Source organism: Oncorhynchus mykiss, chromosome 28, assembly GCF_013265735.2.
Source record: "Oncorhynchus mykiss isolate Arlee chromosome 28, USDA_OmykA_1.1, whole genome shotgun sequence".
Taxonomy (NCBI): Eukaryota; Metazoa; Chordata; class Actinopteri; order Salmoniformes; family Salmonidae; genus Oncorhynchus; species Oncorhynchus mykiss.
The window spans coordinates 36438542-36462260 of record NC_048592.1 but is presented as its reverse complement, the minus strand read 5'-3'; the positions used below and the strand labels follow the sequence as shown (position 1 = coordinate 36462260).

Here is a 23719-nt window from a genome sequence, read left to right as displayed (position 1 = left end):
ACCATTGCCATATATGGATCTGTGTCAGACTCAGCCCGTACTCCTAACAGACTGGTGCAGCACAACCAATCAGAGCTGCAGTAGGCCTATATATAAACCATTGCCATATATGGATCTGTGTCAGACTCAGCCCGTACTCCTAACAGACTGGTGCAGCACAACCAATCAGAGCTGCAGTAGGCCTATATATAAACCATTGCCATATATGGATCTGTGTCATTTACTTTGAACTGGACATTTACTTTGAATGCTGATGCGCATTCTGACTGAGTGACAACAAACTTGGTGGCACAGACAGCCCTCTGCACGCTGCTCCCAATCTGCAGTTTTATTTTCAGTTAGAACATGCAGGGAGATATTTTGCCAACATCTACTTAGGCATATTAAAACATTTTTCTGATCACGAGTATCATGTCAATTTACGAATACTATTACAAATATGAGTATGGAAATGTTGGCACAACCCTATTAGAGGGTAATGCTCTCCCCCCACAGTGCATTCTTATTTTTTTTTATCCTCAATCTTTAGATGTGCTCCACCAAAGCTGCGGGAAGTAGGGGTACTGGGGGTGCTGCAGCACCCCCTGGTGGTGAAATGGTAAAACTGCAATAATTTGTGTTGCAATAAAAACTGTTCTCTTTTGTAAAAAAAATCGTTGCTTTAGGTGCCTTGCACAAGGGCACTGACGGATGTTTCACCTAGTCGGCTATCCGAAATGATTGACACCCTTGATAAAGATGAGCAATAATAAGCTGTATTGTATGCTTAAATTATTTTATACTAATACAATTGCTCAGAGAAAGAGATTTTGTTTAACAAGTAATATTTTGTTTCTTCTCAAATAAGGTAGGGGTCAAAATTATTGACACCTTTAAAGATTCTTATAAAGTAGTTAAAGTAGTCAAAAATAGCAGATTTGGACAATTATTGACAATTAAATACAGAAATGTCTATATTACATAAGTATTCACACCCCTGAGTCAATACATGTTAGAATCAGAAGTTGTCTTCCTTAATTGACTCCCTATAAACGTAACATACATATACTAGTAGCTGTGCCAGGCCCACCACATCTGTTGACTCATCCGGCTGTAACACATATAATTCACTGGCTTGTATTCAAAGCAGTAATTGTTTCAAAACATCTCCTGCCATGTCACTGATGCATCGCGAAACAGTGGTATTTGATGGAGGCATTGTCTGTATAGTTTTTTTGGCCTTTTCACCCCAGCATTGTCCCAGCCATATCCATGGCAGCAGAAAAAATCCTAGCCACTTGGTAGCTCACCATTTAAGACGCTTCTAGCCCCTTCTTATTAATGGTATCTATTGCTTTTATTTATACATTACTATTCGAAAGTCTTAATTCTCGCTCAAAAAACTTTTTTTGGGGGGGGGGTGGGGCTTTTCAAATTGGCATGTTTTGTTTCTAAATGTCTGTGCAAGAGTGAAGGTTTCATCAAGTTGTGAGATAGTACTGTAACGACCCTGGGTTTATAAGCGCCAATGTCGACTCTGCCGCTGGAGTATGCTTTTGCGGCACAGTCGATAGTGCGCTGGACTTCAGGCTAAAAAGTCGAGGGTTCGAGACCTTATGTTTCATTACAGTATTTTTACACATATGACACACTGTGGCTGACGAAAGGCACTACTCCCAATATAAGTGAATCCCAAATCAATGTAGTTCTCATCATATTTGCGCGTCTTCGATGGTCCAACGTCCTTGTCTGTTGTTTGGCATACCCCCGACGGCATTACGCGTTCCCAAATTTGGGAATTCCTGCTGTCATTCAATGCAGTATCCTCCAAATCTCTTTTTCCAACTCATCCATAGTCATGCCGCCGAAAATATCAAAATAAATGTTCCCCTCATCCATCTTAGTTTTCGTAACAAAGTATCGATTTATCCAATCAACTGAAAAAGGTGTATGTTGCTATGATAACCAGTTCGATTTTTCTGTCGGTGTCGTTCGGATACATTCACTTTATATGAGACGGCGGAGATCGCAATTCAATATTGAAACAATATTGAAAAGGTCGGAGAGACAGACAGCAAGGTTCATACAAATCTCTGCTGTTGAAAACCAAATGATAGTCTAAAAGAAATGGGAGATAATGTCTAGATGCTTTATATAGTGGAGATCAAGTGTACATTTCCTGGCAGGGTTGATGAGACAGTGGATTGCGCAGTGAGATGGAACAGAGTAAATAGGCATTTCAACGTCATTTATTTAGTTGGTGGTGATTTGTGAAGTAGACCCCGGCTGGAATGCGGTTTTAACCAATCAGCATTCAGGATTAGACCCACCCGTTGTATAAAGTAATACTATATTCACTCAATATTCACTCATTTTACATCAACATGATGATGTGGAAACACTGGACAGTTACTTTACGATTTAATGTCTGTATGAAATACAATCTTATATTCTTAAAATAAGTATTTTAGATGAATTACCAGCCTTGAGAATTTCAACCATGCTGATAGGTTGATATTTTGATGGGCGGGAGTTGATCATTTATATGCAGCTGTCTGATATCAAACTCGTTTGACACGGTAACAACATGAGATCTAAGATACAGCTGCGAGTTCAATTCTGGCCATTGTTTGCAATTGGCCCCCCAATTTTTTTTTCATGATGTTTCTAATTTATCGGTCATATATTACAGGTCATGAGAGCATACAGGTAGCTATAGACCCCCTTCCATCGTGTGCAAACATTGGCACGATAAGTGGATACCCGCACGTGCAGATGGCAGTAGATACATTCAGTTGGCAGAGAACAAACCCCTCTTCACATTATTTAAGATAGAATTGAAATGATCAGTAAAAGCAATACAAATTGAAAATGAATCTTGATATGTAATACCTCTCTGTCTGTTAAGTTTATGTACTCTTGTTCGTATATTTCTGTTTTTATTTTATTTGTTGTGTTCATAATAAAAAAATATATATAGCTACATTCAGTGAAGAAGTTGTCGCTTAGCAACCGCTTGGGAGTTGACGAAAAACACAACAGCTGATGTTATGAAGAATACGTTTGATTTCGAGGTACACATTTGCAGCTAAAAGCTGATTTACTTTTTTTACATTGCCTACGACAAAAAGAAAACAATAATAAATAAAAACATGGCATAACTGAAATCCCTTGCGCCAAAAGGAACTGTGCTCACTAGGACAGTGATATTGTTGACACGGCATCCGGGGAATCCAACACCAAACACAGAGGACCTGTCAGAGCCACTCACGGCTCTCTATGTCGCCAAATCTAAGGGACCTCTCACCACATGAAGTACAGGAGAAGAGTGAAGAGGCTTTTCCAGAGGATTGAAACAGAAACTGACGTGTGAAACCATTGAGTTTACCTCCAAGGAGCAGTCCAAATGCCAGGCCTGGCACACACACAGAATCAACGAATAACAAGCATCGCATTCCACCGCGTGTACGAGGCAGGCGAAAACACAGATAAAATCAACTTGGTAAAAAAGGACAACGCGTTACCATGACAGTGAGTTGCATCATGTCCCAGCTGTACTATGTGGAAAAGACATGGAGGACACAGCCAGAAAATATTATAAAGACATGGAGGACACAGCCAGAAAATATTAGAAAAAGACATGGAGGACACAGCCAGAAAATATTAGAAAAAGACATGGAGGACACAGCCAGAAAAATATTATAAAGACATGGAGGACACAGCCAGAAAATATTATAAAGACATGGAGGACACAGCCAGAAAATATTAGAAAAAGACATGGAGGACACAGCCAGAAAAATATTAGAAAAAGACATGGAGGACACAGCCAGAAAATATATAAAGACATGGAGGACACAGCCAGAAAATATTAGAAAAAGACATGGAGGACACAGCCAGAAAATATTAGAAAAAGACATGGAGGACACAGCCAGAAAAATATTAGAAAAAGACATGGAGGACACAGCCAGAAAATATATAAAGACATGGAGGACACAGCCAGAAAATATTAGAAAAAGACATGGAGGACACAGCCAGAAACAAATTAGAAAAAGACATGGAGGACACAGCCAGACAAATATTAGAAAAAGACATGGAGGACACAGCCAGAAAAATATATAAAGACATGGAGGACACAGCCAGAAAAATATTAGAAAAAGACATGGAGGACACAGCCAGAAAAATATTATAAAGACATGGAGGACACAGCCAGAAAATATTAGAAAAAGACATGGAGGACACAGCCAGAAAAATATTAGAAAAAGACATGGAGGACACAGCCAGAAAATATATAAAGACATGGAGGACACAGCCAGAAAATATTAGAAAAAGACATGGAGGACACAGCCAGAAAAATATTAGAAAAAGACATGGAGGACACAGCCAGAAAATATATAAAGACATGGAGGACACAGCCAGAAAATATTAGAAAAAGACATGGAGGACACAGCCAGAAAAAAATAGAAAAAGACATAGAGGACACAGCCAGAAAATATATAAAGACATGGAGGACACAGCCAGAAAATATATAAAGACATGGAGGACACAGCCAGAAAAATATTAGAAAGACATGGAGGACACAGCCAGAAAAAAATAAAGACATGGAGGACACAGCCAGAAAAAAATAAAGACATGGAGGACACAGCCAGAAAATATATAAAGACATGGAGGACACAGCCAGAAAAAAATAAAGACATGGAGGACACAGCCAGAAAAAAATAAAGACATGGAGGACACAGCCAGAAAATATATAAAGACATGGAGGACACAGCCAGAAAATATATAAAGACATGGAGGACACAGCCAGAAAATATATAAAGACATGGAGGACACAGCCAGAAAAAAAATAAAGACATGGAGGACACAGCCAGAAAAAAATTAGAAAAAGACATCAACATTTCAGTGTGAAGCTCTCTGGTCAATCTGATCTTGGGGCATCCCCAGATGGAATGGTAAACTGTTCCTGTTGTGGATAGAGGAACCCATGAAGTTAAGTACCCATACAAATACTATGCTGGCCTGACAGGGTGCAGTGATGACACACAGTTCTGTTTGGATGAATCACTGCGCCTAAAGAAGAATCATTGATTTTACCAAGTTCAACTTCACATGTTCTTATGCAATGTCTAGCGCTGTGACTTTGTGGTTCGGACAAGTGCAGAGGTCATTGTGTGTCGCATAATCAGAGATTAAGAAATGCTGCAAAAAGCCCTACCCTAAGGCTGAAAGGTTCTTTCTTCTAAGTGTTTTTGCCGGAACTGTTGAAACAAAGCTACGAGCCTCTCCTAAAAACACTTTGAAAAAAACATTTCTCACTGTGATATGTCAGAATCTGTACAATCTCAAGCAAATAAAAACACAACATGTAGTGAAATGAATTACAATTTTTACATTAAGTAAAGATGTTGCAATATCACATCACAACACATAGCACACAAACACCTTATATGATCACATTGTAAACGTTTTCTGTTCTTATCTTCTAGCGATGACACTCTTGGTTAGATTTTACACGACACACTATCGGGACTGTAAAATACTGAAATAATTCTGTCTACAGATGACTCTTCAACATGTATTCTGACACGAGACAGTTTCGTTGATGTATCTACCTTTTGGAGAATAATGGATTCAAAACTGTCTATGTAAAATTCCTCTTTAAATAATTTGATTAAAATGTTTGAAATAAATAATAATAAAATGTGCCAAATTGTGGTATAGCGTTCAGAGCTCCCAACCCCGGATCACATAACCCCTGGCGACGGAGTCCGAGCCCCGTCTCGACTTCTCTGAGCCTCTCCCTGTCTGTCTCCTTATCGGCCAGATCACTGTCCTTTCAATAAACATGGACAACGTTACAAAAGGACACGAGGAACACGGTCTCCTTTAAAATCAAGCAAATAACTCATCCCTCTAACCAGTGTCAAAATCCCCATTTGATACAGACGATATGACTTTGATCTATTCTGTCACCGCACGGCACAACAGCACAATTCTATTCAACTTTTGGAGTTTTACACCTGTCTGTTTTGATCACTGAGATCAAACGCACTTCACCTGATTTCAAAATGGGCCAGTCTCTTCTTTTGACAGCAACTCATTAGCTTGTCTGATATGCGTGACATGGCAGAAAAAACATCCAATCCACTCACTCACACTGGAGAGAATTCAGGAAGGGTGAGTGGTGACTCAATTGTCTCTGGTAGTTGACCTGGGCTCTACGGTCTATGTTGTATGGCATTATCACATGGCCTTTGTCCCCACAAAGCTAATAGAGCCTTCTACAGAATACCACATGCAGTCTTGACAGTACTCGCTGGAACGTCTAGTATGTTTCTGTGGCTAAGAAGAAGACCACACTTAGAGACAGAAGTCGTGCTCTCCGGGGTGGTCAATTCAGGACGTGTTGAAATGTAAACATTTTTTAACATTTGAGAAAATTATCCTTAAATACCAGTACATTATTTTTCAATTCATGAATCAGATTTGAGTTCATTCCTTCACTGACTATTTGAATCAAACATATCCCAGTTATGGCCTTTAAAACAGGCTATACTGAACATTCCTTTGGCCCTTCTCCAGTCTGTCATATTAAACGGATACTTCAGAACACATACACACAAACACACACACCTCTCTCACACACACACACACACCTCTCTCATACACACACACACACCTCTCTCACACACACACACACCTCTCTCATACACACACACACACACCTCTCTCACACACACACACACCTCTCTCACACACACACACACACCTCTCTCACACACACACACCTCTCTCATACACACACACACCTCTCTCACACACACACACACACCTCTCTCACACACACACACACACCTCTCTCACACACACACACCTCTCTCATACACACACACACCTCTCTCACACACACACACACCTCTCTCATACACACACACACCTCTCTCACACACACACACACACCTCTCTCACACACACACACCTCTCTCACACACACACACACACCTCTCTCATACACACACACACCTCTCTCACAAACACACACACCTCTCTCACACACACACACACCTCTCTCACACACACACACCTCTCTCATACACACACACACCTCTCTCATACACACACACACCTCTCTCACACACACACACACACCTCTCTCATACACACACACACCTCTCTCACACACACACACACCTCTCTCTCACACACACACACACACACACACACCTCTCTCATACACACACACACCTCTCTCATACACACACACACCTCTCTCATACACACACACCTCTCTCACACACACACACACCTCTCTCATACACACACACACATCTCTCACACAAACACACACCTCTCTCACACACACACACACCTCTCTCATACACACACACACACACCTCTCTCATACACACACACACACCTCTCTCATACACACACACACACACCTCTCACACACACACACACCTCTCTCATACACACAAACACACATCTCTCTCATACACACACACACCTCTCTCACACAAACACCCACCTCTCTCATATACACACCTCTCTCATGCACACACACACACACACCCCACTCATGCACACACACACACCTCACTCATGCACACCCCTCTCTCATACACACACACACACACACCTCTCTCGTGCACACACACACACACCTCACTCATGCGCACACCTCTCTCTCCCTCACACACACACACACACACACACACACACACACACACACACACACACACACACACACACACACACACACACACACACAAAAGGAGGTAGAAGCATCTCCAGTCAGATTTTGTCCAGTCAGAAGTATCGGTGGCAGTGTGTGCTTGGGGATGGGGTGAGCAATCCAGCACTCGATGGAGTTTTCCTGAGAGGGCTCCAATGCTGGGTCAGCCAAAAAAGAACAACCAGCAGCCACACACAAAGAGCCCCAATCCACCAACCTGAGCCAGTCCCAGTCACAATCACAGCACAAACACCACAGGAGAACAATAAGCCCCTCTGCTTTCCAGAAGCTCAGGCCACAATAAAGAGCCATGCGCCCAGGGACTACGGCTGTTTGACACGATCAGGCCATCGAACAGATTCTTAAGCCTCTCGACGATGTCCATGCAGGGTGACTAGCCTTCTTCTGACACCCACACACCTTGTTCTCTCCCATCTCATACCCGCATTGTCCAAGAACAAGAGGCCATGCCTCTGCCGAGACGTCGATCCTCCTTCCTGAACCAACCTGCTGCCAAGGAGCGCCCAGGTAGTGCCAACACCAGGGTTGGCACCGCAGGCATCACCAATGCCCCCCGGGGAGTCTTTGTGGGGACGGCCCCCACGGGCGTCACCTCCAGCATGGGCACGCGCGTGTCACGACGAGCCCTGGGCATCAGCAGTGTGTTCCTGCAGGGGCTGAGGAGCACGGCCGTGCCTGTGATGCCCCACGGGGTCGGGACCGGTGGCAGGCAGTACCCCGGGGGTGCCGAGAACCTCAACAGCTGCCTGATGGAGTACAGGGACAAGGTGCACGCCCTGGAGCAGCTCAACCAGCAGCTGGAGGAGCAGATCAAGCACTGCCTGGATCGTAAGGTGTCCAGCGCTGGAGCCTGGGGTCCCCTCAGACAAGACTGGGAGGATGTTTACAGACATGTAAGTAAGGAAGTAAGAGAGAAAGAAAGAAAGAGAGGGAGAGAGAGGAGGGATTTTAAAATGAAGAGAGGGTACAGACTGATAAGTGGGGAGTGAGAGAGAAGTGGAAGAGAGAGAGGGAGGAGAGGAGTAGAGAAGGAAGGACCTCTGAAGACAGGTAAGAAAGGAAGGATGAGAATGAGAGGATGACGGGAAGAGAGGGTACAGTCAGGTAGGAGAGCAGGGGAGGAGAGGGTACAGAAGGTAGGAGGGGAAGAGAGGGAACAGACAGGTTGGAGGGGAGAGAGGAGGGGAAGAGAGGGTACAGACAGCTAGGAGGGGAGAGAGGAGGGGAAGAGAGGGTACAGACAGGTAGTAGAGCAGGGGAAGAGAGGGTACAGAAGGTAGGAGGGGAAGAGAGGGAACAGACAGGTAGGACGGGAGAGAGGAGGGGAAGAGAGGGTACAGACAGGTAGGAGTGGAGAGAGGAGGGGAAGAAATAGTATAGACAGGTAGGAGGGGAAGAGAGGGTTCAGAAGGTAGGAGGGGAAGAGAGGGAACAGACAGGTAGGAGGGGAAGAGAGGGTACAGACAGGTAGGAGGGGAAGAGAGGGAACAGACAGGTTGGAGGGGAGAGAGGGGGGGAAGAGAGGGTACAGACAGGTAGGAGGGGAGGAGAGGGTACAGACAGGTAGGAGGGGAAGAGAGGGTACAGACAGGTAGCAGGGGAAGAGAGGGCACAGACAGGTAGGAGGGGAAGAGAGGGTACAGACAGGTAGGAGGGGAAGAGAGGGTACAGACAGGTAGGAGGGGAAGAGAGGGTACAGACAGGTAGGAGGGGAAGAGAGGGTACAGACAGGTAGGAGGGGAAGAGAGGGTACAGACAGGTAGGAGGGGAAGAGAGGGTACAGACAGGTAGGAGGGGAAGAGAGGGTACAGACAGGTAGGAGGGGAAGAGAGGGTACAGACAGGTAGGAGGGGAAGAGAGGGTACAGACAGGTAGGAGGGGAAGAGAGGGTACAGACACGTAGGAGGGGAAGAGAGGGTACAGACAGGTAGGAGGGGAGAGAGGAGGGGAAGAGAGGGTACAGACAGGTAGGAGGGGAGAGAGGAGGGGAAGAGAGGGTACAGACAGGTAGGAGGGGAAGAGAGGGAACAGACAGGTAGGACGGGAAGAGGGTACAGACAGGTAGGAGGGGAAGATAGGTGTAAAGAAGGACATGAAGACATCTACAGACAGGTAAAGAAGAGAGGTTGTTGTGTGAATGGTTCACAAGGTTGATAAATTAAATCTGTTTATTTGTCACACATGCAGAAAACAACAGTTGTAGACTGTCGAAAAACACATGAGAAATAAAACACACAAGAATTTGAGCTATATACAAGTCCAGTCTCTGTACCATATCCTAGAATTAAGTTAAGAAGCTCCTGCTGAGTCTTTAGTGATGCAACATTCTACTGTTCTATACCTTCTACCTGATGACAGCGATGCAACATTCTACTGTTCTATACCTTCTACCTGATGACAGCGATGCAACATTCTACTGTTCTATACCTTCTACCTGATGACAGCGATGCAACATTCTACTGTTCTATACCTGCCACCTGATGACAGCGATGCAACATTCTACTGTTCTATACCTGCCACCTGATGACAGCGATGCAACATTCTACTGTTCTATACCTTCTACCTGATGACAGCGATGCAACATTCTACTGTTCTATACCTGCCACCTGATGACAGCGATGCAACATTCTACTGTTCTATACCTTCTACCTGATGACAGCGATGCAACATTCTACTGTTCTATACCTGCCACCTGATGATAGCGATGCAACATTCTACTGTACTATACCTGCCACCTGATGACAGCGATGCAACATTCTACTGTTCTATACCTTCTACCTGATGACAGCGATGCAACATTCTACTGTTCTATACCTTCTACCTGATGACAGCGATGCAACATTCTACTGTACTATACCTTCTACCTGATGACAGCGATACAACATTCTACTGTTCTATACCTTCTACCTGATGACAGCGATACAACATTCTACTGTTCTATACCTTCTACCTGATGACAGCGATGCAACATTCTACTGTACTATACCTTCTACCTGATGACAGCGATGCAACATTCTACTGTACTATACCTTCTACCTGATGACAGCGATGCAACATTCTACTGTTCTATACCTTCTACCTGATGACAGCGATGCAACATTCTACTGTTCTATACCTGCCACCAGATGACAGCGATGCAACATTCTACTGTTCTATACCTTCTACCTGATGACAGCGATGCAACATTCTACTGTTCTATACCTGCCACCTGATGACAGCGATGCAACATTCTACTGTTTTCTACCTGATGACAGCGATGCAACATTCTACTGTTCTATACCTGCCACCAGATGACAGCGATGCAACATTCTACTGTTCTATACCTTCTACCTGATGACAGCGATGCAACATTCTACTGTTCTATACCTGCCACCTGATGACAGCGATGCAACATTCTACTGTTTTCTACCTGATGACAGCGATGCAACATTCTACTGTTCTATACCTGCCACCAGATGACAGCGATGCAACATTCTACTGTTCTATACCTTCTACCTGATGACAGCGATACAACATTCTACTGTTCTATACCTTCTACCTGATGACAGCGATGCAACATTCTACTGTTCTATACCTTCTACCTGATGACAGCGATGCAACATTCTACTGTTCTATACCTGCCACCTGATGACAGCGATGCAACATTCTACTGTTCTATACCTTCTACCTGATGACAGCGATACAACATTCTACTGTTCTATACCTGCCACCAGATGACAGCGATGCAACATTCTACTGTTCTATACCTGCCACCTGATGACAGCGATGCAACATTCTACTGTTCTATACCTGCCACCTGATGACAGCGATGCAACATTCTACTGTTCTATACCTTCTACCTGATGACAGCGATACAACATTCTACTGTTCTATACCTGCCACCAGATGACAGCGATGCAACATTCTACTGTACTATACCTTCTACCTGATGACAGCGATGCAACATTCTACTGTACTATACCTTCTACCTGATGACAGCGATGCAACATTCTACTGTTCTATACCTTCTACCTGATGACAGCGATACAACATTCTACTGTTCTATACCTGCCACCTGATGACAGCGATGCAACATTCTACTGTTCTATACCTTCTACCTGATGACAGCGATGCAACATTCTACTGTACTATACCTTCTACCTGATGACAGCGATGCAACATTCTACATCTTCTACCTGATGACAGCGATGCAACATTCTACTGTTCTATACCTGCCACCAGATGACAGCGATGCAACATTCTACTGTTCTATACCTTCTACCTGATGACAGCGATGCAACATTCTACTGTTCTATACCTTCTACCTGATGACAGCGATGCAACATTCTACGGTTCTATACCTTCTACCTGATGACAGCGATGCAACATTCTACTGTTCTATACCTTCTACCTGATGGCACTAGGTCAAATCAAATCAAAAAGGTTGAAGCACTGATTGAGTGGGTGGTCGGAGCTGGAGATTGTGGCGGGCTTTGCATTGGATAGCTCTTTCATTTAGAAGTGACAGTTTTGTAATGGGAGTCTAACCTCGATGCAGTGTTTCTGGGCCCGGGTTGCATAAAAAGGTGTTTCCCTTAAGGGTTAATTGTCCCTTACCTAAAGGAATTGTTTAAGGGTGTTGCATAGAGCCCCGCAGACATTTCTTTAGGTGAGGACATAATTTAAGGGTTTTACGTTAGGCAGAAAGAGTCTCTGGTTACCATGGAGACGACCTGATTCACTGACTGAAAGTCTCATCAAAAGAGATCACATTTATTTTGGGGAGAAAAATAGGTGTGGTAATGCTGTTCGAGGGATGAATAAAGTATATTTGGTTTTCAGCGATAGGTGGGTGAAATCCTCTCGCAAAATAAACGGGGTGTGTATTCAACGTTCACCTGCTTTAACCCTCCAATACACCACCGGTCTTACTGTCCTCTCATAATGGTCCTACCTAAATAAGGCATTTTGAGTCCCTTGACTTCAGATATCATAAGGGTTATATTAAGACACTATAAAAGGTGTTTAACAAGTAATAGTGCATTATACATGCATGCAGAATACCCATTGATGTTGCACTTCAGAGCATCTGTTGCGCTGTAGTGGATAGACTGACAATTTGCAAAAAATCCCCCACAGGTTAGTGAGTCCATCCTTGCCAATGCCAGGCTAATGCTGCAGACAGAGAATGTGCAGGCCAACGCTGAGGACTTCAAGGACCGGTGAACATACACTCTCCTACCATCCTCTCTCCTAGAATCCTCGCCTCCTCACCTCCTCGCATCCTCACCTCCTCTCATCCTCACCTCCTCTCATCCTCACCTCCTCTCATCCTCTCTCATTACCTTCTCTCTCCTCGCATGCTCTCTCCTCACCACCTAGCATCCTCTCTCCTCACCTCCTAGCATCCTCTCTCCTCACCTCCTAGCATCCTCTCTCACCTCCTCTCTCCTCATCCCCTCACCCCCTCTCTCCTCACCTCCTAGCATCCTCTCTCCTCACCTCCTCTCTCCTCACCTCCTCTATCTTCACCTCCTTGCATCCTCTCTCCTCATCCCCTCACACCCTCTCTCCTCACCTCCTTCCCAAAATGTCAGTACCTAGGGAATTCGAGAAGATCTCTTTGACTTTCGAGTTTCACTCTGTCTCCGTTTCCTTCTATCGTCCTGTAGGTATGAGAATGAACAGCCGTTCAGGAAGGCGATGGAGGAAGAGATCAGCTCTCTGTACAAGGTGATTGACGACGCCAACCTGACGAAGTCGGACCTGGAGAGCCAGATGGACAGCATGAGGGCTGAGCTTCGGGACTTGGCCTGCAACCACGAGGAGGTGGGTCCAGCATGAAGGAATAAAGCACATAAACCAGTCAGAATACCAAGCTAACAGGATTTTTCTCACTTAGAATACACAAGACAATTTTGGGATATTCATTTAGTTTACTTACCCAGCATAGGAATAAATACGACACATATGAAACCCTAACTGCTAACATTTTCATAGGATTCCTTTCTTGTGGGGTTTCAAGTGTTATGACAAATGTTCCACTGACAATCATTTGCCTCCACAGAGTGAGAGACTACACCTCATCGAGCTAATTGTTATCTAAACTCAAGATCATTTAGTTGATTATGTGAATCCGGTGTGTTAGTGTTGTGTTCTGCTGCCCCCTACAGGACGTGAGGGTGCTCTACAAGCAGATGGCAGGTGGCGAGATGGACGAGCTGGACGCTCCCATTGAGACCAATCTGGACCAGATACTGGCCTACATTCGCTCCCACTGGGAAAGAGTCATCGAGAAGAACCGTGCCGAGACCGACGCCTATCTGGAATGCAAGGTAAATTCATAATGTTGTGCCCCATCTGTACAAGCTATAACACCTGAATAAGCAAGGGGTAAAACAACCATTTACTTTTAAACAGATGTGTACTTGACATTTATTTACATTTGTCTGTCAGTTGTTTATCTATTCTGAGGTCAGCTTGAGGTTTATTGTGTTTACTAAAAGGGCCAGTCAAAACGAATGAAACACACCTGCTCTTTGATGTAGCTTTGACGGCTGTACATTTGTATGCGTGTGTGTGTGTGTGTGTGTGTGTGTGTGTGTGTGTGTGTGTGTGTATGTGTGTGTGTGTGTGTGTGTGTGTGTGTGTATGTGTGCGTGTAAATGTGTGTGAGTTCAGCAGGCGGAGAGTATGGGCAGTAAACTGAGCCGTGAGGAGGAGGAGCTGGAGAGTCTGAAGACAGAGTGTAATGATGCTGGCTGTAAGATCCAGAGTCTGCAGGCCCAAACTGAGTCTATCAGAGCACTGGTACGTACGTATTGTGATGCCGGCTGTAAGATCCAGAGTCTGCAGGCCCAAACTGAGTCTATCAGAGCACTGGTACGTACGTATTGTGATGCCCTGCTGTAAGATCCAGAGTCTGCAGGCCCAAACTGAGTCTATCAGAGCACTGGTACGTACGTATTGTGATGCCGGCTGTAAGATCCAGAGTCTGCAGGCCCAAACTGAGTCTATCAGAGCACTGGTACGTACGTATTGTGATGCTGGCTGTAAGATCCAGAGTCTGCAGGCCCAAACTGAGTCTATCAGAGCACTGGTACGTACGTATTGTGATGCTGGCTGTAAGATCCAGAGTCTGCAGGCCCAAACTGAGTCTATCAGAGCACTGGTACGTACGTATTGTGCTGTAAGATCCAGGAGGGGTGGGGGGGTGGTTGGAGGTGTCAACTGCTTCAAAGCCGGCACACCTCCCAACACACCCGTTCTCAAAGACTGATATATTGTGGACATTTTCATCTTAATAAATATTTTTTTGCTGTTTTGTGCGATATGAAGCATGTTTCTTTGTGGGTATTTACAGTTGAATTCTGGCCTGATCCTTCGTGTTGTTCTTATTGCTTCAACAGAAGCGAGGTCTGGAGAACTCCCTGAACGACGCCAGGCATTGGCACGACATCGAGCTGCAGAACCTGGGATCCGTCATCGGCAAGCTGGAGTCGGAGCTGGGTGACGTCCACGGCGACGTCGAACAACAGCGTCGCGACTATGAGACGTTGCTGGGAAACAAAATGCGTCTGGAGCTGGAAATCGGCACCTACCACGGCATCTTGGACGGGGAGGAGAGCCGCTACCACCCCTCCATGTGAGTAGGGTTAGGGTAGCTAACTTCAAAGAAGAAGATTAATAGCCCAGCAGGCAAAATTTGACACATGACGTTGTAATGACATAATTTTAGGCCGTCATTGTAAAATAAGAATTTGTTCTTAACTGACTTTCCTAGTTAAAATAAAGGTTACTTAAAAATTCAAATTCATTTTCTGGTCGTAAACTGGTTTTGTGTTTATACTATGATTGCAAGGTGAACTGCACGTAATGTATTCCAATGGGTGGAAATAGCATGACCTCTTTTGACACAGTGTTCCTCTCAACAGGTGCACAGGTGCATCAGAGCCCGAGGGGAAACAAACTCCCCTTCCTCCCCATTCAGAGCCCTCTGGCAACCCAGCCCTCCAAGGTAAAGTCTACAGCCCGGTTCAAAACACAAGGAGCAAGGCACTCTTTATGACCTCAAAATGGCTCTATTGTGATGGCAAGTTCAATTGAACAATATCTTTAAAAACGCAAGACTTGTTTCGTAATGTAAAGCATTCGTCGGGGAGAACAGCTTGCTGAGAATATTGACAGAGGCATTTAATCTCTTGCTTAAGCATAAATCCACACACAGATCACAATGGTCTTGAATTTCACAAACATTTCACACACCTGTGAAATCTGACTGGCTCGTGAGAGGTGTGTGAAGTTGTTCTGTGCTTCTGGAAACATCTTCCTTGTGCTAAAAGGGTTCCAAAAGGGTCCTTCGGCTGTCCCCATAGGAGAACCCTTTTTGGTTCCAAGTAGAAGCCTTTTTGGTTCCAAGTATAACTCTTTTGGGTTCCATGTAGAACCCTCTGGGCTCTATTTTAACTAACCTAACACAATGGTAAATCTAAGTGCAGGCGGTAGTGCTATTGGTTCAGGGGTGTGTCAGAAATATTTTTTTTGCTATTTTCACTGTCACAATTATCAGAGAGCTTGCTGGCGTTGGCGTGAAAGGGCTGGGCTTTGATGAATAAATACGTTGTAGGTGTGTCGAGGCTTGGCCCCTCACTGGCCAATCAGAACGTGCTCCATATGCTGGGTGCTTCAAGTTGTGTACTTACGATCTTTTATGTATTGCCGTGGAATCAACTCCGATTCCAATGTTAGTTCGTTATAGTTTGTTAAATGGCTTACAGAAATGAAATAACAAAATGTAGACCTAAATAGGTTAACTTAAATCCATTTGCAGTCCACATTGTTCTAAGTAATTGTGTGGCTTTAATAGCATTCACACTGATATAGGGGCTAGACCTACTGTAAATTGCATTATGGCTGAGCATGGACATGACAAATATTGTCAATAAGCACGATTAAATTCATTATTGATAAGGCCTAACAAGAGAACAAAAAATTCTAATCAATTTCTAAAACAAAACAACTTGCTTTAAATAGGTCATGTCACACTTACAGGCACCGTCATTTCTCATATTAAAACAACGCAGACCATGGAGTTTTACGCACATCCAAAATGGTTCCTGCAAGGCTAAAATAATGTGGGCCTACCTACAATGCATACAGCGCCTTCAGGAAAGTATTCAGACCCCTTGACTTTTTCCACGTTTTGTTCCCTTACGGCTTTATTCTAAAAGGGATTAAATAAAAAAAATCCTCATCAATCTACACACAATACCCCATAATGACATCACAATACCCCATAATGACATCACAATACCCCATAATGACAAAGAGAGAATCGTTTTTTTGTGACATTTATGCAAATTAATAAAATAAAAAAAACAGATACCTTATTTACATAAATATTCAGACCCTTTGCTATGAGACTCAAAATTGAGCTCAGGTGCATCCTGTTTCCATTGGTCATCCTTGAGTCCACCTGTGGTAAATTAAAATGATTGGACATGATTTGGAAAGGCACACACCTGTCTATATAAGGACCCACAGTTGACAGTGCATATCAGAGTAAAAACCAAGCCATAAGGTCAAAGGAATTGTCCGTAGAGCTCCAAGGCAGGATTGTGTCGAGGCACAGATCTGAGGAAGGCTACCAAAACATTTCTACAGCATTGAAGGTCTCCAAGAACACTGTGGCCTCCATCATTATTAAATGGAAGAAGTTTAGAACCCCCAAGACTCTTCCTAGAGCTGGCCGCCCGGCCAAACTAAGCAATCGGGAGAGAAGGGCCTTGGTCAGGGAAGTGACCAAGAACCCGATGGTCACTCTGACAGAGCTCCAGAGTTCCTCTGTGGAGATGGGAGAACCTCCCAGAAGGACAACCATCTCTGCAGCACTCCACCAATCAGGCCTTTATGGTAGAGTGGCCAGACGGAAGCCACTCCTCAGTAAAAGTCACATGACAGCCCGCATGGAGAAACAAGATGATCTTGTCTGATGAAACCAAGATTGAACTCTTTGGCCTGAATGCCAAGTGTCATGTCTGGAGGAAACCTGGCACCATCCCTATGGTGAAGTATGGTGGAGGCAGCATCATGCGGGGATGTTTTTCAGCGGCAGGGACTGGGAGACTAGTCAGGATCAAGGGCAAAGGTGAACAGAGCAAAGTACAGAGAGATCCTTGATGAGAACCTACTGCAGAGCGCGCAGGACCTCAGACAGGTGCGAAAGTTCACCTTCCAACAGGAGAACGACCCTAAGCACACAGCCAAGACAACGCAGGAGTGGCTTCGGGACAAGTCTCTGAATGTTCTTGAGTGGCCCAGCCAAAGCATGGACTTGAACCCAATCGAACATCTCTGGAGAGACCTGAAAACAGCTGTGCAGCGACGCTCCCCGTCCAACCTGACAGAGCTTGAGAGGATCTGCAGAGAATAATGGGAGAAACTCCCCAAATACAGGTGTACCAAGATTGTAGCGTTATACCCAGGAAGACTCAAGGCTGTAATCGCTACCAAAGGTGCTTCAACAAAGTACTGAGTAAAGGGTCTTATACTGAAATATCACATTTGCTGCATTGAGACGCATTGAGACGCATTGAGACGCATTGCCAATACGATTGAATTACCTGGTCATTTGAATGTGAAATAATTAGCTGACAAGTGGAAGCTAGGTGCTGGCAATTTATTAGCTAAACTATCTTGCAAAGTCGTTAGCTTTGTAGTTAGCTAAGACATTGTTGTTAGGTTGTTTGTAATTATGGAGAACCAGGAATGATTAAAAATCAAATAAATGAAAATGTATACATATCCATGTATATAATTCCTCCTCATCATTTTTGGAATTTGTTATCATCTTTTTAATGATCCCAAATGCATTATCAATGCATTCATTGTCAATTACTTTTGTAATTTAATCATGGGTTTATGTGTATGCATTTCTTTAGTATTTTCCAAATGTTGTATTTATTTAGATATTTTAATATGTTTCCAGATGTATTTTGTTTCCACTCCTGGTTTTCCAGACCAGTAGTTTGCTGGTTCATATATATATATATATATATATATATATATATATATATATATATATATATATATATATATATTTATTATGCATTTTTCAAGTCCTTCATACTATTTTGGTAAAATTAACTACTTATTAATAATTTTTTGTATTTTCAGGCTCCAACACATCTAGTCCCTAGTGGAAGGACTTTGGGCCATTTGGGGAATAAAGCTCTCACACCGTTGTTCTCCAAGGTTTCTGTGCAAGGTATCATTTTGAAACCACGTTTTCACTACAGAGTTGAATAAAATCAAAACCTCTGCAAGAAAGCGTTTGGACCTCTTTTTTTCCCCAACTAGTCCTCTATTCAAATAGATTTGGGTTAGAATGGGAAAGTATTCACACAGAAAGTATTCAAACCCCTTGACTTTTTCCACATTTGTAGAGCACATCTGTTCTGAGAATCGTCGCCTCTTTCTCTCTCAGTGCATCAAAAAATTTTGAGCACGAGCACGCCGGGCAAAACGTAAGTACACACTCCCCTTCTCCCAGGATGCAGGCATGCATAACAAATCAACACAACATATTGATATATGAACCTGGTGAAATTCACATAGTACTTTAACAACTGTTACACGTACAGAATAAAAATATTCCAAAACATGTATCCTGTTTGCAACAAGGCACTAAAGTAATACTGAACAACAAAAAAAATTGGGGACAAATCCAATACAACACCTTACTGACTACCAGTCTCCATATTTTGAAACCGACGCTGAAAAACATCCCTACAGCATGATGCTGCCACCTTGCTTCACCGTAGGGATGGTATTGGCCAGGTTTCCTCCAGATGTGACGCTTGGCATTCAGGCCAAAGAGTTCAATCTTGGTTTCATCAGACCAGAGAATCTTGTTTCTTTCGGTGCCTTTTGGCAAACTCCAAGCGTGCTGTCCAGTGCCTCTTACTGAGGAGTGGCTTCCGTCTGGCCACTCTACCATAAAGGCCTGATTGGTGGAGTGCTGCAGAGATGGTTGTCCTTCTGGAAGGTTCTCCCATCTCCACAGAGGAACTCTGGAGCTCTGTCAGAGTAACCATCGAGTTCTTGGTCACCTCCCTGACCAAGGCCCTTCTCTCCCGATTGCATGATTTAGCCGGGCGGCCAGCTCTAGGAAGAGTCTTGGTGGTTCCACATTTTTTCCATTTAAGAATGACAGAGGCAAACTGTGTTCTTGGGGACCTTCAATGCTGCAGAAATGTTTTGGTACTCTTCCCCAGATCTGTGCCTAGACACAATCCTGTCTCAGCGCGTTACAGACAATTCCTTCAACCTCATGGTTTTTGCTCTGACATGCACTGTCAACTGTGGGGCCTTATATAGACAGGTGTGTGCCTTTTCAAATCATGTCCAATCAATTGACATTTACCACAGGTGGACTCCAATCAAGTTGTAGAAACATCTCAAGGATGATCAATGGAAACAGGATACACCTGAGCTCAATTTCGAGTCTTATTACAAAGGGTCTGAATACTTATGTAAATAAGGTATCCATTTTTCATTTTGAATACAGTTTCTACATTTTCTAAAAACCTGTTTTTGCTTTGTCATTATGGGGTATTGTGTATAGATTGAGGAAATGTTTTTATTTAATCAATTTTAGAATAAGGCTGTAACGTAATAAAATGTGAAAAAAAGTGAAGGGGTCTGAATACTTTCCGAATGCAAGGTACACTACATGACCAAAAGTATGTGCTCATCAAACATCTCATTCCAAAATCATGGGCATTAATACGGATTTGGCTGGCAGGGATGTTCCTGTCCCATCGCGCACTTGTGACTCCTGTGGCGTGCCTGGCGCAATGCATGCTGACACGGTCACCAGATGTACGGTGTTTCCTCTGACACATTGTTGCTGGCTTCCGGGTTTAGCGGCCGTTGTGTCAAGAAGCAGTGCAGCTTGGCTGGGATGTGTTTCGGAGGACGCACGGCTCTCGACAGTCGTGTCTCCCGAGTCCGTACAGGAGTCGCAGCGATGGTACAGGACTGTAATTACCAATTGGATACCACAAAATTGGTTAAAAAAATAAAAAATAATAATAAAATATAATAAACAAATAAGATGTCCCGTCCCTGGAACTAAAGGGCCTAGCCCGAACCATGAAAAACATTCCCAGACCATTATTCCTCCTCCACCAAACTTTATAGTTGGCACTATGCATTGGGGCAGGTAGTGTTCTCCTGGCATCTGCCAAACACAGATTTGTCCGTTAGACTGCCAGATGGTGACGCATGATTCATCACTCCAGAGAACACGTTTCCACTGCTCCAGAGTCCAATGGTGGTGAGCTTTACACCACTCCAACTGACGCTTGGCATTGCACATGGTGATCTTAGGCTTGTGTGTGCGGCTGCTCAGCTCCTGCTCGGAAACCCATTTCATGAAGCTCCCGACGAACAGTTCTTGTGCTGATTCTGCTTCCAGAGGCAGTTTGGAACTCGGTAGTGAGTGTTGCAACCGAGGACAGACACATTTTACACGCTACACACTTCAGCACTCTGCGTTCCTGTTCTGTGAGCTTGTGTGACCTACCACTTCACAGCTGAGCCGTTTTTGTTGCTTCTAGATGTTTCCACTTCACAACAGCAGCACTTACAGTTGACCGGAACAGCTCTAGGAGGGCAGAAATTGGACAAACTGACTTGTTGGAAAGGTGGCATCATATGACGGTGCCATGTTGAAAGTCTCTGAGCCCTTCGGTAAGTCCAATCTACTGTCAATGTGTCTATGGAGATTGCAAGGCTCTGTGCTCAATTTCATGCACCTGTCAGCAACAGGTGTGACTGAAATAGCTGAATCCACTAATTTGAAGGGATGTCCACATACTTTTGTATAAATAGTGTATCAGTGTTTCCTTTTCCTTTTTTAATTATTATTATTTTATTTTTTTCAAATGTTAGACTTTTTCTTCCCCTCTAACATTAAAGAGTATTTTGCTGGCTGTTTGTGTACATCATTGACTAAAATTCTGAGTAAGGTGTGGTTCGGTCCTATGAATTTTTCCACTCAGATGGTTTTGGAGTTATAATTAATGCTGTGCCATGGTTTCAATTACTCATTAAAAAAAAACCAATTGTGTCTCACGCAGGCTATATGACTCAGTTAGCCTGGGTAAACAACTGAACGCTGATGTAAAACAATGGAGAGCACAGCATTCAGTCTGGTTTAACCAGTCTATGACTTAGCAGGTGTAGAGATCTAAATTGAAGTCATTGATAATGACAGGCCCAAATTTTCAGTCTTGCCCTTGTGAGTCAAAAAGAGGACGGGGGAAAGGACATTTAAATTGCACGCTCCCACAAATCAAATGTATTTATATAGCCCTTCTTACATCAGCTAATATCTCAAAGTGCTGTACAGAAACCCAGCCTAAAACCCCAAACAGGGGTTAAGACCACATTCATCCATATACATGACACTGCACAATTCATATGAAACAGAGACTTTCATTCATCTTAGAAAACACATAGAGAAGTTCAACAACACAGTGTGTGCTCAATATACAGTGCCTTGCGAAAGTATTCGGCCCCCTTGAACTTTGCGACCTTTTGCCACATTTCAGGCTTCAAACATAAAGATATAAAACTGTATTTTTTTGTGAAGAATCAACAACAAGTGGGACACAATCATGAAGTGGAACGACATTTATTGGATATTTCAAACTTTTTTAACAAATCCAAAACTGAAAAATTGGGCGTGCAAAATTATTCAGCCCCTTTACTTTTAGTGCAGTAAACTCTCTCCAGAAGTTCAGTGAGGATCTCTGAATGATCCAATGTTGACCTAAATGACTAATGATGATAAATACAATCCACCTGTGTGTAATCAAGTCTCCGTATAAATGCACCTGCACTGTGATAGTCTCAGAGGTCCGTTAAAAGTGCAGAGAGCATCATGAAGAACAAGGAACACACCACGCAGGTCCGAGATACTGTTGTGAAGAAGTTTAAAGCCGGATTTGGATACAAAAAGATTTCCCAAGCTTTAAACATCCCAAGGAGCACTGTGCAAGCGATAATATTGAAATGGAAGGAGTATCAGACCACTGCAAATCTACCAAGACCTGGCCGTCCCTCTAAACTTTCAGCTCATACAAGGAGAAGACTGATCAGAGATGCAGCCAAGAGGCCCATGATCACTCTGGATGAACTGCAGAGATCTACAGCTGAGGTGAGAGACTCTGTCCATAGGACAACAATCAGTCGTATATTGCACAAATCTGGCCTTTATGGAAGAGTGGCAAGAAGAAAGCCATTTCTTAAAGATATCCATAAAAAGTGTTGTTTAAAGTTTGCCACAAGCCACCTGGGAGACACACAAAACATGTGGAAGAAGGTGCTCTGGTCAGATGAAACCAAAATTGAACTTTTTGGCAACAATGCAAAACGTTATGTTTGGCGTAAAAGCAACACAGCTCATCACCCTGAAAACACCATTCCCACTGTCAAACATGGTGGTGGCAGCATCATGGTTTGGGCCTGCTTTTCTTCAGCAGGGACAGGGAAGATGGTTAAAATTGATGGGAAGATGGATGGAGCCAAATACAGGACCATTCTGGAAGAAAACCTGATGGAGTCTGCAAAAGACCTGAGACTGGGACGGAGATTTGTCTTCCAACAAGACAATGATCCAAAACATAAAGCAAAATCTACAATGGAATGGTTCAAAAATAAACATATCCAGGTGTTAGAATGGCCAAGTCAAAGTCCAGACCTGAATCCAATCGAGAATCTGTGGAAAGAACTGAAAACTGCTGTTCACAAATGCTCTCCATCCAACCTCACTGAGCTCGAGCTGTTTTGCAAGGAGGAGTGGGAAAAAAATTCAGTCTCTCGATGTGCAAAACTGATAGAGACATACCCCAAGCGACTTACAGCTGTAATCGCAGCAAAAGGTGGCGCTACAAAGTATTAACTTAAGGGGGCTGAATGATTTTGCACGCCCAATTTTTC

At 43.6% G+C, this 23719-nt stretch overlaps 1 protein-coding gene across 1 annotated transcript; it reads left to right on the top strand.

Annotated features, from left to right (window-relative positions):
* The first annotated feature begins 7973 nt into the window (after nt 1–7973).
* Nucleotides 7974–19038, top strand: LOC110508244 (phakinin-like). The gene is made up of 8 exons (XM_036966857.1): nt 7974–8625; nt 12851–12933; nt 13384–13540; nt 13885–14046; nt 14393–14521; nt 15121–15356; nt 15646–15728; nt 18887–19038. Exons 1-8 carry the CDS (start codon nt 8179–8181, stop codon nt 18907–18909), a joined length of 1320 nt encoding a protein of 439 aa, XP_036822752.1. The 5' UTR covers nt 7974–8178; the 3' UTR covers nt 18910–19038.
* Nucleotides 19039–23719: the final 4681 nt, after the last annotated feature.

Coding starts and splice junctions, on each gene's coding strand:
- LOC110508244 (XM_036966857.1), top strand. CDS start 8,179: ATGCCTCTGCCGAGACGTCGATCCTCCTTCCTGAACCAACCTGCTGCC. Junction 8,626..12,850: donor GGGAGGATGTTTACAGACAT/GTAAGTAAGGAA, acceptor AATCCCCCACAG/GTTAGTGAGTCCATCCTTGC. Junction 15,729..18,886: donor TGGCAACCCAGCCCTCCAAG/GTAAAGTCTACA, acceptor TTGTATTTTCAG/GCTCCAACACATCTAGTCCC.